Source organism: Spathaspora passalidarum, assembly GCF_000223485.1.
Source record: "Spathaspora passalidarum NRRL Y-27907 unplaced genomic scaffold SPAPAscaffold_8, whole genome shotgun sequence".
NCBI classification, from domain to species: domain Eukaryota; kingdom Fungi; phylum Ascomycota; class Pichiomycetes; order Serinales; family Debaryomycetaceae; genus Spathaspora; species Spathaspora passalidarum.
This window is the reverse complement of record NW_006767432.1, coordinates 578,094-592,879: the sequence shown is the minus strand read 5'-3', so window position 1 is coordinate 592,879 and position 14,786 is coordinate 578,094. Positions and strand designations below refer to the sequence as shown.

The following is a 14,786-nucleotide window of genomic DNA, read 5'->3' as shown; positions in this document are numbered from 1 at the left end:
TTCACGATTTACCACAATTGCTTGCACACCATGTCCATTAGCGAACTCATTGGCAAATTCCAATTTGTAAGGATCCTTAAATCGGATTCCCAAACAAAAACAATATCATTGCTAGGTTCAATTGACAATGAGCATGCTATAATCACCCTCGAAAAGTCACATTTCCAATTCGAAAACCACAAAGTTAACGAGTTAATTCAAGACATATCTTTAATTAACAACAATGACATTTACTACTGGTCAATTGGTTCCCTCTTACAACAACTTCCTGAATTGCCTGGTGCCAAGATCAATTTGATTTATCCTGCTACAGAGACCCATATCCATAAGTATGATGAGCAAACATACCATTACATCCGCGAGACTCCTGCAATGTATGAGAAATATGTCGTGCCTTATATTAAAAGTATGAAAGGCGATCGTATAAAGTGGGTCTACAATATCTTGTTCGAAGGTAAAGAAAGTGAAACCTTTGTGTATCATGACAAAGATCCTTCTAATGGATTTGTCTTGTTGCCAGATATGAAGTGGGATACTATAAATTTACAAACTTTATACTTGTGCTGTATTGTTAATCGATTGGATATTTCGTCAGTTCGTGATTTAAATGAAAATCATATTGAATTTTTGGAAAGCTTGCAAGAAAAAGTAAAGCAAATTACAGTGGAGAAGTACAATATAGGCAAAAACCAGTTGAGAATATTTATTCATTATCAACCTTCATATTACCATTTCCATATACATATTGTCAATGTTGCCCATCCTGGATTAGGTGATGGTATTGCGGTCGGAAAGGCTATTCTTTTAGATGACGTTATTGATAATTTAAAATTAGATGGTGATTATTATAAAAAGAAAACTATTGGCTATTTACTCGGTGAAAACCATGGGCTTTGGAAAATAGAAGGATATACAGTGTCTAATAATTGAATTCACTACTTGCTGAGTTAACGGCCAATCTTGCCATACGTAACATTTTCTTTCTTGGGTCTTCATCCTTCTTTCTACGTTTAGTAGTACCAGTAGATACAGACTCGTGGTTAATAGATTTACCCAACTTCTTTGGAGTTTCTCTTAAACCAAAACTCTTGGCCAAATGTCCCAAATGCAATAATTTAACATTGAAATAATCACGTTCGGAACTTAAATGAGTAGCATAGGCTCTAATGTGGGATGTAAATGCATGCCCTGCTCTGTCATGAGCACCAGTATCTTCCAATAACCACCTTTCAATGTCCAAATGCCAAGTTGTTGCGTGAATATCCCATTTCCCAGTTTTTCTCTTTGGGTCATTCTTCTTGGCTGGAGCAGCAGCAGCAGCAGTACCTTCCTCTTGCACTTCGGCGAACCCATCCTCAAGAATTTGTTCATAGTTTAAAATACGCAAACTTCCTTCGTTAGGATGAACCACACGCAACTTCCCATCAACATAAGCTTCTTCTATACCCGGCATCAAGAACAAAGTGGCATTACCTTTGTTACCCAATCTTGCTGATCTACCAATACGATGTAAATGATCGTCGATGGTGAATGGAGGATCGTATTCGATGACATTGGCAATGTTGGGAAGATCTAACCCTCTCGATGCCACATCAGTACAGAATAATATTTGATGTGGTGTAGTGTCCTTGATAAAATGGTTCAATGTTGAAGTACGTATCTTTTGAGAAAGGGATCCATGAAGTTTATACACTGTGGTAGAAGATGATAAGCCAGGTGCGGTGAGAATATTTGCTTCTTCTTCTTCCTCCTCTTCGATATCTTCGGCTGCTTGTTTCTTGTTCGGGTTCTTGCCGTTTCTGGTAAACACTTCAAAATGAAAGTTTACAGAGTCAGAACAGGAGAAGAAGACAATTGTACGTGAAGCTTCGGAAGATCTGATATATTTCGATAACATAGCATTCAAAGTGACCAATCGTAATTTTGGTGGAACAACCACGATATTTTGAATCAATTGATCAGGAGCAGTGTTGCCAACTTCACTCTCTTCAAACTCAACAGTTCCAATATGTTGTTTCTCAACTTGGATCATGGTTGGATTTTGTAAAATTATCGAACCTAATTTCTCTACGTTATTCTGCATGGTTGCCGAACACAACACATTGATTCTCTTGGAAGGCAAGCCTTTCCATTTGGTTAAAGTTTCATGAATTCTTGAATTTTGTGAAATCTTATTGGTAATCAGTGTGATTGTTTCTTCAAACCCTAGTTCCACCAACTTGTCACCTTCATCCAAGATCAAGTATCTCAACTGACTTACATCCAAGGTCTTGGTATTCTCTAAATGATCAGCCAATCTACCAGGAGTAGCAACAAGAATATTGACCCCCTTTCTCAATCTTGCCTTTTCAGACTTCTTCTTTTCACCACCAATGACAATCCCGGGAACAATCCTATGGTGACATCTAGTTAAAGTTTCCAAGACACCGTAAATTTGCGTGGCTAATTCACGAGTTGGAGTTAAAATGACGGCAAACAACCCCGATTCTCTGGTGATATCCTCGGACATGAGTCTATGAAATAATGGCAACAAAAATGCTAATGTCTTACCGGACCCAGTTTGTGCTTTGACAAAGACATCGTTGTCCTGAGCGAGTAATGTCGGTATAACCATTCTTTGAATCTTGGTGGGGTGCTTGAATCGTAAATGATCAGTCAAGTGGGTTGATAATTTTTCATTGATTCCTAATCCGGGGAATGTGGTTGAATCCAGAAGTGGTGCATTCGACGCATCGTATGTTTTGGAAGAAGTTGTTGGTTTCAATGTAGTTGTTTCTGCGTTGGACGTGAATAACGAGGAAACGTACGAATTATCCTTTCCTCCAGATTCACCTTTCGATTCGGCAAACTTGACTCGCTTTCTAGAGGATCCACTATCACTGCCACGGTCCTTGCCTGCTTCTTTATTTGCCTGCTTAACACGTTCCATTCTAGAAGAATCGACTGTGATTTTGTTTACCCCACTGGCGTCATTTTTCTTATTGGCTCCACGTCCTGTAAGTCTTAATTGAAGTTTTCTTCTTTCTTTCCAGTTCCCACCAGAAACCTTGGCTGTTTTCTTGGAACTAACACTTGGAGTGTCTGCACTAGCAAAGTTTAACAAAAGCCCGTCGTCTTCACTCATTATGTGTATATAGTAGTCCGTTTGTCAAGAAGATATAGTAATTTCTCTCTCTCTCTAGTAATTTTTTTTGCGTTTTTCGAATTGATATCAGGTTGAGCCGCACGATGCCTAATATAAAGAAAAAGTCTCGGAGACTAAGTTACTATTCATAATATGTCTTAAGATATGTTATTAATATACAGGTTAAGTATTCTATTCATTGATTAACTTTTGAATATAATCATCAAATTTAGTTTCAGTAGTCAATTCAATGGAATCAGCCCCATTAATCAACTCTTTTTTGATCTTATTGGTGATTTCATCTTCATCATTCTTCCAACTTAAAAGACTCCAACTTTCTTCATCAAATCGTTTAACATGCTTAAGCGAGTCACCTAAGGAATGCATGAACCCATCCATGTTTGCTTGAGTCCCAGTATGTTTTGCTGCGGATTGTAAGATTTGTACACTTGTAGTCTTATGGATCTCGGCTTGTTCTTGCTTCTTTTGTTGATGGGCAGAATTATCAATGGCGTCGATGTATTGGAAACTTGTTCGTAATTGGGCAGTACTGTCTATAGGAACAAGCACAGCCTTTCTGTTACCTTCACTGTCGGTCTCGACTTTCGCGATATAGTATCCACCTTCCAGGGGATCAAGAACACCGCTCAAGGTCTGCTCGCCAATTTCTTCACCCCAGTCCTCGACTTTGGTCCCATCAAAGAACTTGGAAGTGTCCAAGGGGACTTTAACTTCAAGATATTTCAGCTGTGGCTTTATAGATGCATGGAAATGGCCCTGGTCCAAACGACGAGCCTTGGCACGACCAGGGTATTGTAATATGTGTAATGAGTTTTTAAATCGCGAGGGCATGGTATTGATGTATAATGGAATCGATTCTATAATTGGATCATCATCCTCTTCTTCATCGTCCTCTTCTTCTGCTTCCACATGCACTGGTTCTTCGTCTTCTTCCTCGGGCTGTTCTGGCACTGCTGGGAGTCCATCTTGCGGTTCTTCCTTTATGACCAATCTTGGTTCTTCGGAGTCAGACTTCATTTCTTCGTCTTCCTCTACAAACAACTCATTACCCGGTGTCATCTTTTCTGTACTGGGTTACCTATTTGTAATGAGATACTTCACTAGTAAGTTTTTTTAGAAAATGTTTGTGATGAATTACGAGGGTGTGATCAGTCACGTGGCATGTCTTCCCGGAATTGACGACCTGTTTTGTCATAGTGAAGAAAATTATTACTCATGGAAGTCAACCACTTTGTTGCTGATTCATAGCAGATAAATATGACCGAATTCGATATAACACAGACATATTTGAAGTTCCTAGAAGAAGATAAGGACATGACCATGCCGATTGCGGCTATCGAGTCGTTGGTTTCCATGTTAAGCATCAAACAACCATCTACATCTTCTGAGCTCATCAGTTTAATCCAATCCAATATCGATAAATTGAAATCGTCCATCCCAAACAACATCTCCCTTTCAGCTGGGTGTGACTTGTTTATGCGATTCGTGTTGCGTAACACCAATATATACTCGGACTGGGAAAGTTTCTCCCAGAATCTAGTAGAAAATGGACAATTGTTTGTATTAAGAGCTAAGGAATCTCGTGAGAAACTGGCGGAATTCGGGGTTAGTTTTATTAAAGATGACGATACTGTGTTAGTCCACAGTTACTCGAGAGTTGTCTATAACTTATTAGTCAAGGCTAAGAAGGAAAAACTAATCAGATTCAAGGTGTTGGTTACTGAATCAAGACCTACTGGAAGTGGGTACTACATGGCAGAAAAGTTGAGACAGGCCGATATACCTGTTGATGTGATTGTCGATAATGCAGTTGGGTATGTTATTCATAAAGTAGACAAGATCTTAGTTGGTGCTGAAGGGGTTGCCGAAAGTGGTGGTATAATAAATCATATTGGTTCCTACCAAATTGGATGTTTGGCCAAGGTGAATAACAAGCCATTCTATGTTGTCACCGAATCACATAAATTCGTCAGATTGTTCCCATTGGCTCCTGATGATTTACCAAACAAAATGAACCATTTAATTGCCAAAGCCAACGAACAAGAAGAAACCACCAACGATTTGAAATCACACTTTGTTGATTTCACTCCAAGTTCTTACATCACTGCATTAATTACTGATTTGGGTGTATTAACCCCATCCGCAGTCAGTGAAGAATTGATCAAGATCTGGTACGACTAAATAATTCGATTTAATACCAGTTGTAATTCATCAAGATGAAAATAATTGGTGTCGGGGATTCTTTGAACTTCAACACAATTTATACCCTTATCTTGCAAATACTTGGCATCAACATGGATCTGCCCTTCTTTCATATATACTAAATGTGTAATATATTTATTCCATTCCACTTGTTGATAATTCGATGTAGAACCTTGAGAATATAATGCCAGTTGAATTATAACCTTGATGAAATCAACTGCAGACATCCCATATGTTTCTCGATCTAAACATCCATTCAATAAAAGTATCCTTTTCTTATGTTTTCCTGGCAATTCAGTAGCTATGGCTTTTCCAATTCCTTTCAAGATGATGATAGGTACAATGCTAGTCATCAATGAGCCTATTGAGTAGATCACGGTGTCACTGTTGGTAATTGTTGAGACAACCTTGGAATCAGCAGTTGGTCGGATTTCTTCGCCATAAGGACTAATATAAAAGATCCTCTTGATAGGAGACAACAATGGTTGAATATTTTCCGACTTGTTGAAATGCAATTGGGACTTTTTCAATTCAGGATGAGTATATTGTGGAACATTCCCTGACTCTTCATCTTCTTGGTCTTCCTCCTCTTCTTCTGAAGTACAAATGTACTGATTAGCTGTTGCCACTTCATTGATGGGGATTTCTCGTTTAACATTACCCAACAGGGGAGTGCCAAAATAGCTAGTCATCAAAGCATTTTCGGATGGTGTAGAGGGTCTCGTATGATCAATAGGTGGTGGATAATTGTCTTCCTTTTTATGAGGATGAACATGAGTCTCTGACGGATGGGAAATTTGTGATTGACCAGTAATAATCAACCCATTCTCCAATAATGCACTTATATGATAGGTGAAATTTGTATTAATGCATGGCATCACTTGAACTTCTCTATCAATGTCAGCCAATTTGCAAAACAATTCAATGGCCGAATCCAATGATCCAATAAACAATCTGGCTCCAGTAAGAAACAAATTCCCTACATTAGCTAATTCGTACCGAAATTGCTTCTTGCTAGAATGTAATTTTGACCGTTTCAATAACTCAACATGAAGGTGGATAAAGAATGCCCGGAATATCTCTCGTGTGGCTGGATTAATATCAATCCATAACTCATGTGACCCATCCACAATTTCATTCCATTGAATCTTGGCTATTTTCGGTTCAGAACTAAGTCTGAAACCTAGTAATCGACGTAATGGTTCTTGATGTGGTGGAATCAATCGAGTAAGTCGTGATCGAATATCTCCAATTGCTGGTCCTCCTATTATCCGAATGATTTCAGATGTGGAACCTCCATTATCCAGAATGGGGAGGATATAGCTTATATCATTAGGACAAAGGTTTTTGAATAAGGAGACGAGCTCATTGGTTGCTGTGCCCCCACTTAGAATTGTTATTTTCCTATTAATCATATCTGTGGAAGGAGTTTTGTGTAAATGGACCAGGGCATTTGGTGTTTTAGTTTGAATCAAATATTCAAGTCGGGGGAAATCTATCATCACGTGAGCTAAGACCCTCCATTGTTGGCTGCCAATTTCTCTATCAGAAACTGGAACCACATAGCAGGAGAAACTCCCTGATAATTACATATCTTTGGATCTCAACTACTAGATCCTTTTACGAAGCAAAGAGAAAAGTGGACTAATATCTTTGACCTTGCAAAATCTCACCATTCGAAAGGAAATACAGTTCACGCCTTGTGTTGCACAGGTTGAATTGGTGGAGTCAAAAGTATGATATTGTATATTCTGTCATAGATAGTTATAGGTATAAATTTGGGAGATATTTTGGCATTCCAGGGTTTTGAAGCCTCTTCCATATATATAACATTTATTGTAGTTGTTCATTGCAATATCTATGTTATGCACGTTTGCTTTTTCTTTATATACACAAATTTGTCCCATGTATCAAAAGTGTTATTTACATAGTTAAACAGTTGTGTTATCGCAATTAAGGAATAATGGAAAAATACATATTAGTAAACAATCCAAGAGGTCTACTTTCCAACTAAGTTTAAATCGAAAATGTACCACTACTGCCTAATTTAAAGAATTCTTTGTTTTCAATTTTCATTTAGTACGTACTTCCAAGTACATTCCAATCTCCAAAATCTGCCAGATTGTCTAATCAATCATGCATTACTGGCCGATGAATGTCTATACAAAATTTCAATTGCAGATTGGTTTCAAGATTCAGGTAGATGTTGGAGCATGTTTTTTTTTGTCCACTCAGAATTTTATAGATAAATTTGAATACCCACCACCATATGCATCAAACAAACAGACTAAGGGCAAAGTGTAAGTTACTTCTGCTTTGGGGTTAAAATTTCTTACTGAGATTATCTATCTAGTTTATAGCTACCCAACTTGATTGGATATTATATTGTGTGCAAAATATTTACCTTTATTAAAACTATAATACAAACAACATTCTCTCTAATTCCAAATGATCTTTTTATCTATGATCAATCCCCCCATTACGTATCCTCTGTCAATAAATAGAAAACAATAACCAACTATAACAATGAAGATGGTAAAATTTACTTTTAAATAGTATTAATCTTTATATCGCCTGGTCCATTTCTTTTAATGAAATAGTATTTCTCATTTATAATAATGGTGTCCAATTTAGGAAATCTCGTTCCCTTGGCTAGAATCTGGTTGATTAAATGGATATTCCGCCTGTTGTCAATCTCTGTAACTTCATGCAAATAATTATAAACCCGATCTACCCATTCGTATCCCATATAATGATAAATATTGCATTGTAAACACAAACTAGTCAATGTGCTTTCTTGGCGACTTATAATTGTCATAAGCGAATCATAATCAAAGAATTCACCATTTTCTTTACTATCATGCAAACATAAGAATTCCAAACTATCTCGGGGTAAAATCATACTAGCATCAAAGCAACATTTTCTGTTACCATGAAGGAATAAATGTTTTAGATTCAGCAATCGAGGAATAGTCAATTGTAAGTCCTGGAATAAAGAATCGTATTTCGAATCAAAACCAAAGGTTTCAAGCAGCTCAAGGTTGAAATACTCATCTAAGTCGCGGAATAAGTCTCCTGGATTATTTGGAGTTATGAAATTTTGTAAAAATAACCTTTTGATTGCCAACTTGGATACACCTGCATCTTTGAGCGAAGTAAATGTTCTATCTGATACCGAGGTGATATGCATCGATTCCAATCCTTTTAATACAGGGATTATCCCAAATAAATCATGATCGGATTCTTCGTTAATACCCACTTCTTTAATGGAATAATAATTCTTGCCCCTTATATTTTCGTCAAAAAACAAAGCATTCTCGTAGGTAAGCTCTAGACCGTTAACCATCAGCAAATCAAGGCTCCTGAACCTATATAATTCACTATCATATTCAATGGTTATATTCACCTTTGGAAACATTTCCTGTATGGTTTTAAAGTCATCTGGCTCTATGCAATTGGTTACTATTTCCTTGACCAAGTTTTTATTTGGATTGTTCTCCATTTGTCGAATAAAAAACGTGATCCAATTGATGATGGTATACTTTATATGAAATGGATAATTGATCTCACTCGAAATTGCTAATGGAGTACAACTGGTGGAATTATTGAGATAGATGGAATGGTATAACTTTGGTAGTCCCAAGCTATATAAATGTTTATTTACTTGTATTAGCAGAAGGATATCGATCTGGCTAAGGACAGCAATGATTTGAGTCGTGACCTCATCAGGTAAGCTTAATAACGCGAAACTCTCGGTGGATACCAAGTCACCCTTTGCACCCCTCATTGTACTCTCTACTCTATTGTAAAAGTAAATGACAGTGGCTATTTTATCTGTAAAGGACGAGCTGTAAGTTTATAGCAGAATAAACCAAATTAGTTTGTCTCTCTGTTTGAGTTTTACGAGTTAAGCGAATTGAAGAATTTCAGTTACAAAATGGCCAAGAAAAGCGCGTGGGGTACAAATTGGCAAAAAGAATTTTGCTCTATGCACTTTGGTGGAGTAATTGAGAGAAAAAACGGGTTATATATAGAATTGTTTACATTTTGGAAATCACTGCCATTTATTGCAAATAGTGCTTGAATTAAACGTTCCAATTGCAATCAATTAAACACAGAAATGTACTTTGTATATGATTTGTAACATTTTGCAACCATTAACTTGCATGTTTAAATAAAGGTATCTTAGGACCGTACATCCCTCAATAGACCTAGTTTTTTATTGTAAACTTTGTACCATGTTGCCAGTCACGGTTTTACTTTCCTTTAACCAATATGATGTGGTTATTTCCATTCAATACATGTATGTTGCAGATAACTGAGTTAATGCATTTTTATTGCACTTTATAATTTCGATGAGTGAACGGTAATCATAATAATCACTAAATTCTGCTATGATATGCAAACACAAAAAAATTCAAAAGTATTTTCAGACACAAGTATAGTAGTTTCAAAATAACTTTGCCTGTCAAAATAAAAATAATGTTTGAGATTGAGAATTTGAAGAATTATCAATTATAAGTGTTGAACCAAAGCATCTTGTCTTGAGTCAAAGGCAAACAATCAAAGCAATAAGAGAAGACATCAGTACAACTTAACGAAAACGCGATTCATTAAAATAATAATAAATTCTTCTCTCTAAAACTCATCAGTTTTTATAATTTTTAAGTTTTATTCCGAAAAAGGACCAAATTGCAAACAAAAATATCTGAAGATAAAAAATTTCAAAAAAACATTTCTATACAGATAAACTCTACTAGTTCCAGCTCTTTTCAATGATTGAATTGATCTAATTGAACTCAAATATATTGGCCGTAGTGTACTTTGGAATATGAGCTACACTATTTTTGCAACCACAATCCTGCATACAATTCGGTTAAAAAAGCAGTCACTTTGAAGTGAGTAATTCCGAGCACAATTGCAGCGTAACTCTCATCACTAACACACACAAAAACTGCGATGAGAATTTTTTTCAACGTGGTCTCACGTGACCATTTTTTTTTTTTGCAGCGACCACCAAAAAATTTTTCAAAAAAGTTTGATTTATGTTTCTCTCCTTCTTTTATCCCTTTCTCTTCAAGTACAATTGCAATTAGATACAATGGCTGATCAAGAAGTTTTAGTTTTAAGAGGTACCTTAGAAGGTCACAACGGTTGGGTTACTTCCCTTGCCACCACCGCTGCTCACCCAGACTTATTATTGTCTGGTTCTAGAGACAAGACTTTAATCAGATGGAAGTTGACTGGTGGTGAAGACAACCAATACGGTGTCCCAAAGAAGTCTTTCAAGGGTCACTCCCACATTGTCCAAGATGTTACCATTTCTGCTGACGGTGCTTACGCTTTGTCTGCTTCTTGGGACAGAACCTTGAGATTATGGGACTTGGAAACTGGTGAAACCACCGAAAGATTCGTTGGTCACACTGGTGATGTCTTATCCGTCTCTATCTCCAAGAACTTGAGACAAATTGTTTCTGCTTCCAGAGATAAGACCGTTAAGGTTTGGAACACCATTGGTGAATGTATGGCCACTTTAACCGGTCACAAGGACTGGGTTTCCGCTGTTAGAATTTCTCCAGCTGACAACTCTTCCACTGTTATCTCTGCTTCTTGGGATAAGACTGTTAAGGTATGTTACAATTTTTTCTTTCACACGACTTATTGTTCCTAAAGTGATGAACAACTATATTTGCTACTTCAGACAAAGGCTCACCAGCTTTTGAATGAGACATATTTTTATCACCAAGATCTCTGATGAATTATTATTATAAAAAAAAGGGAACAAGAAGTTTTAACCTTTTGAAGTTTGAACCAATTTACTAACAATCGATTCTAGTCCTGGGACTTAACTGACTACTCTGTCAACGCTGACTTCATTGGTCACACCGGTTACATTTCCTGTATCACCTTATCCCCAGATGGATCATTATGTGCTTCCGCTGGTAAGGACGGTTCCATCAACTTGTGGGACTTGAACTCAAACAGAACCCTTTACACCTTGGACGCCAAGGCTGAAGTTCACGCTTTAGCTTTCTCTCCAAACAGATACTGGTTAGCTGCTGCCACCAACACTGGTATCAAGATCTTCAAGTTGCAAGAACGTGAATTATTGGATGAATTGAAGCCAGAATTCGCCATTGGTGCCAACGCCAAGGACCCAGAAGCTATCTCCTTAGCTTGGTCTGCTGACGGTCAAAACTTGTTCGCTGGTTACACTGATAACGTTATCAGAGTCTGGCAAGTTATGACCCCATCTGCTTAAATGTATAATTAATTTAAACAATTTTCTTTTCTTATATATTTTAATGGTGGATCAAATACATATAATACAGTAAAAACTACAACTTATTCAAACAAATAAACTTTACCACTGGCACTGCCTCCAACAACCCAATTTTGACTTGGATGGAAGGTTGACACAGCGGGAACTGCTCCGACACTTTCATTCAATCTAGCCAACATTTGCCCTTGTTGGTCGTAAATGTCTAAACCTCGGTTCATATTGGCAATCACGAATTTTTGAATTCCATCAGCTGGAGTAGGTTGCCATCTGGATTTAAGAATAGATACCCAACGACCAGTTTGACAATTGTGCCTAATCTTGGTGAATGGTGTGAGATTTTCAGGTATAGCAGCCTCTTCTTCATCTTTTTTCACTTTGTATGAAGGAGTGAAATCGTCTTTCCATTCAGTAATCACAGGTAGGTTCTTGTTCCCATTGTAATCAAAAAGACAAATATTATCGTCGTAACCATTGCACACCAAATGATTATCGCTGTTCCAATCAACACAAGAGACACTCAATCTACTTCCATAACTTCCATAAGCATGAGGGGAATTCTGTTGATCAAATTCCGACCAAGTTGATTTGCCAATGTTTCTTAAATCCCAAATTCGTAAAGTTCTATCGAGGGAAGCAGTAGCGATTTGGTAGGAGGCATTGGGGTTTATGGCAAAACCTCCGATTTTCTTGTCGTGAAGACGTAACAATCCCTTCTTGCTGGTTGATTTGAATGGTGTACGGGTGTCATGTTTGTAGAAATGTCCTTCAAGGGTAGTCATGTATAAAATGTGGGGATCGTCTATGCAATGATTTATATCGGAAACTCCCAAGGGATAGTCGGCTTTTTCATATGGATCATTCAAGTAGGCAACTTCATTAGTTGAAAGTTTGTGTAAATCCAATTCTCGCACACTTCCATCATAGGAAGCGGAGTATATCTTGGAAGGAGAATGGGCAGGAGTGAGAATCTTGGAAATGTTTCTTCCATGAGGATGAAGGATGGTTATTGCAGGTATGGGATTGGTGTCATCAACACACCAAATACCAACATTACCAAAGGTATCACCACCAAGAATTAGCCTGTCCTTGGTAGCTGGATGGAAATGCATTGCGGTGATTCTTCCATGAGACATCTTGATATCCAACGGGTCATGTTTCTTATAGATGTGCAATTTGTCAAACTTTTTCCGTTTTTCTTCAAGCGATTTATCCGATTCGTTCGACCTAATGAATTCATAGAAATCTCCAGCCGAGAACTTATCACCGAGAGATTGAATGAGATGAAGAACACGTTCCGATTGTCCATTATCTTCAACTTCCGACTTCACAATAACTCCGTCTTCTTCTTCTTCTTCCTTCTTAATTTTTCCATTGGTTTTGGGTTTGATAACTTTATCTTCATACACCAAATCACCCAGTTTATCAGTAATCAAATCAATCAACTTGAAATCACCAAATAACTTTGTCCGCTTCAACTTTTCAATCTCCTTCTTCTGTCTCTCTTTCTCTTCCTGTTCCTCTTGAATTCTAGCATACTCCTCAGGATTTTCCAATTCAGTTTGTATCCCGGCAATACGACGTGATCTACGCGTGGGTTCAACTACTTCTTTCTTGACGGGTTTATGACTGGTGGCAGTCTTTCGTTTTTTAGTTGGAGGCGTAGGAGTTCTTGTAGGAAGCGATGCTGAGATTGTATCTAGCTCCAATTGTTCAAGTAGTTGTTTATTCCTCTGGATATTCTCCTGACGTTTTCTCTCAAACTCGGAAAGTGCCATTGCGTTGGTGATGAAGTCAATTAGGTAACGCGTGTTGGTGGAATATATTGTAATTCGAAAATTATGCCAGACTAAAAAACTTCTAACTATATACAGGAACACCCAATTTTGAAGCTATACGAAGCACATCCGCTACCAAGTACAAACTTCCACACACAACTAATTTCCTATCATCGCCTTTAGCTCGGAATTCAGATTGGATGTGATTAATAGCCTGTTCTACACCATCGACACCATATATATCCTTAGTTAATTTTTGGGTTATCTCTGTAAGTTCCTCTACTGGGGTAGATTTAACCCAAGGCATATTTTCCGGTTGAGTGAAGGTAGTAAAGACCACAGTGTCTATAGATCTAACAACATGTTTAAGCAAGTCACTGGCCGATTTACCTTTGGTTATACCTATAACATAGATGATTCCTTTCTTAGACGGATCATACTCACGGTTTATATATTTTCCTAGTTCAATAGCCGCACTTTCATTATGAGCACCATCAACCAAGATCTCACCAATGGTGGGATGGACCACCAGTTGTAATCGACCGGGCCATTTCGTACTTTTGATTCCTTGAATAATAATCTCCTGTGAAATGGATTGAGGGTAGTAATGACTCACTGTTTTGATTATTCCCAAAGATATGGCTAGATTGTTGGCTTGGTATTGGCCATGAAGGGGGCTATATTGGATGAGCTCTAATTCTGGCTGTACTATTTCCACTTCATTTGCAACTTCTTTAGCAGTTGCTCTGATCTCATCAAGCACAGAAGGTTCATTCAGACCATCGACAAAACACTTAATTCCCGGTTTCATAATTCCACTTTTCACCTTGGCGATTTCATGCAATGTTCCACCTAGCAATCCTTGATGGTCTAACCCAATCTTGGTAATACCACAGGCAATAACACCAGTCTTTCCATTATATGGCTCCAATACATTTGTAGCATCTGTGAGCCCACCAACACCAACCTCAATCAAGGCAATATCCACATTTTCAATCTCAAAGATCTTGAATGCTGTTGCCGTTAACAATTCAAACTCCGTGCAATTGAGTTTATGTTGTTCATTAGTCATTCCCACTAATTGTTGAACCTGTTCGAATTTGGATTTAGGGTACACTTGATTATTTATAGTGATACAGTCATGATATTCTATTAAATGAGGCGAGGTGAATTTCCCATTACGTATTTGTGCTGTTGTAAGTATGGATGAGATGTATGCCAATACCGAGCCTTTCCCGTTGGTTCCTGCTATATGGATTGACTTGTAGGATAGGTGAGGGTTGGCTAAGTGAGCAAGAAGTTTTGTTACTCGAGTGAGTCCAAGATCAATTGGCATGGTTGTGTGTACCCACTTTTTTATTTCAAGATGAATATATCTTTC

General features: G+C 37.6%; 9 protein-coding genes across 9 annotated transcripts; 3 read left to right on the top strand and 6 right to left on the bottom strand. All coding sequences in view use genetic code 12, as the record gives it.

Annotated features, from left to right (window-relative positions):
- Positions 1–30: 30 nt before the first annotated feature.
- Positions 31–930, top strand: SPAPADRAFT_144541 (5'-(N(7)-methyl 5'-triphosphoguanosine)-(mRNA) diphosphatase; the record flags this gene model as incomplete). Its single annotated transcript, XM_007377832.1, has 1 exon — positions 31–930. One exon carries the CDS (start codon positions 31–33, stop codon positions 928–930), a length of 900 nt encoding a protein of 299 aa, XP_007377894.1.
- Positions 920–3,124, bottom strand: DBP7 (putative ATP-dependent RNA helicase; the record flags this gene model as incomplete). The annotated part of the gene is made up of 1 exon (XM_007377831.1): positions 920–3,124. The coding sequence occupies one exon, from the start codon at positions 3,122–3,124 to the stop codon at positions 920–922; it is 2,205 nt and encodes a 734-aa protein (XP_007377893.1).
- A 149-nt stretch (positions 3,125–3,273) lies between these two features.
- On the bottom strand, positions 3,274–4,215 carry SPAPADRAFT_63739 (DNA-directed RNA polymerase III subunit; the record flags this gene model as incomplete). The annotated part of the gene is made up of 1 exon (XM_007377830.1): positions 3,274–4,215. The coding sequence occupies one exon, from the start codon at positions 4,202–4,204 to the stop codon at positions 3,317–3,319; it is 888 nt and encodes a 295-aa protein (XP_007377892.1).
- A 158-nt stretch (positions 4,216–4,373) lies between these two features.
- SPAPADRAFT_158592 (uncharacterized protein) lies at positions 4,374–7,537 on the bottom strand (the record flags this gene model as incomplete). The annotated part of the gene is made up of 1 exon (XM_007377828.1): positions 4,374–7,537. One exon carries the CDS (start codon positions 6,847–6,849, stop codon positions 5,323–5,325), a length of 1,527 nt encoding a protein of 508 aa, XP_007377890.1.
- GCN3 (translation initiation factor eIF2B subunit alpha) lies at positions 4,403–5,326 on the top strand (the record flags this gene model as incomplete). Its single annotated transcript, XM_007377829.1, has 1 exon — positions 4,403–5,326. The coding sequence occupies one exon, from the start codon at positions 4,403–4,405 to the stop codon at positions 5,324–5,326; it is 924 nt and encodes a 307-aa protein (XP_007377891.1).
- A 203-nt stretch (positions 7,538–7,740) lies between the features above and the next one.
- Positions 7,741–9,237, bottom strand: SPAPADRAFT_68946 (F-box protein; the record flags this gene model as incomplete). Its single annotated transcript, XM_007377827.1, has 1 exon — positions 7,741–9,237. One exon carries the CDS (start codon positions 9,132–9,134, stop codon positions 7,896–7,898), a length of 1,239 nt encoding a protein of 412 aa, XP_007377889.1.
- A 1,188-nt stretch (positions 9,238–10,425) lies between these two features.
- On the top strand, positions 10,426–12,895 carry ASC1 (40S ribosomal protein RACK1; the record flags this gene model as incomplete). The annotated part of the gene is made up of 2 exons (XM_007377826.1): positions 10,426–10,976; positions 11,184–12,895. 2 exons carry the CDS (start codon positions 10,449–10,451, stop codon positions 11,607–11,609), a joined length of 954 nt encoding a protein of 317 aa, XP_007377888.1.
- On the bottom strand, positions 11,693–13,405 carry SPAPADRAFT_144487 (uncharacterized protein; the record flags this gene model as incomplete). Its single annotated transcript, XM_007377825.1, has 3 exons — positions 11,693–12,003; positions 12,082–12,945; positions 13,084–13,405. 3 exons carry the CDS (start codon positions 13,403–13,405, stop codon positions 11,693–11,695), a joined length of 1,497 nt encoding a protein of 498 aa, XP_007377887.1.
- A 26-nt stretch (positions 13,406–13,431) lies between these two features.
- Positions 13,432–14,748, bottom strand: SPAPADRAFT_63736 (dihydrofolate synthase; the record flags this gene model as incomplete). The annotated part of the gene is made up of 1 exon (XM_007377824.1): positions 13,432–14,748. A coding segment is annotated over one exon (1,087 nt), but the record flags the coding sequence as incomplete, so codon positions are not given.
- Positions 14,749–14,786: the final 38 nt, after the last annotated feature.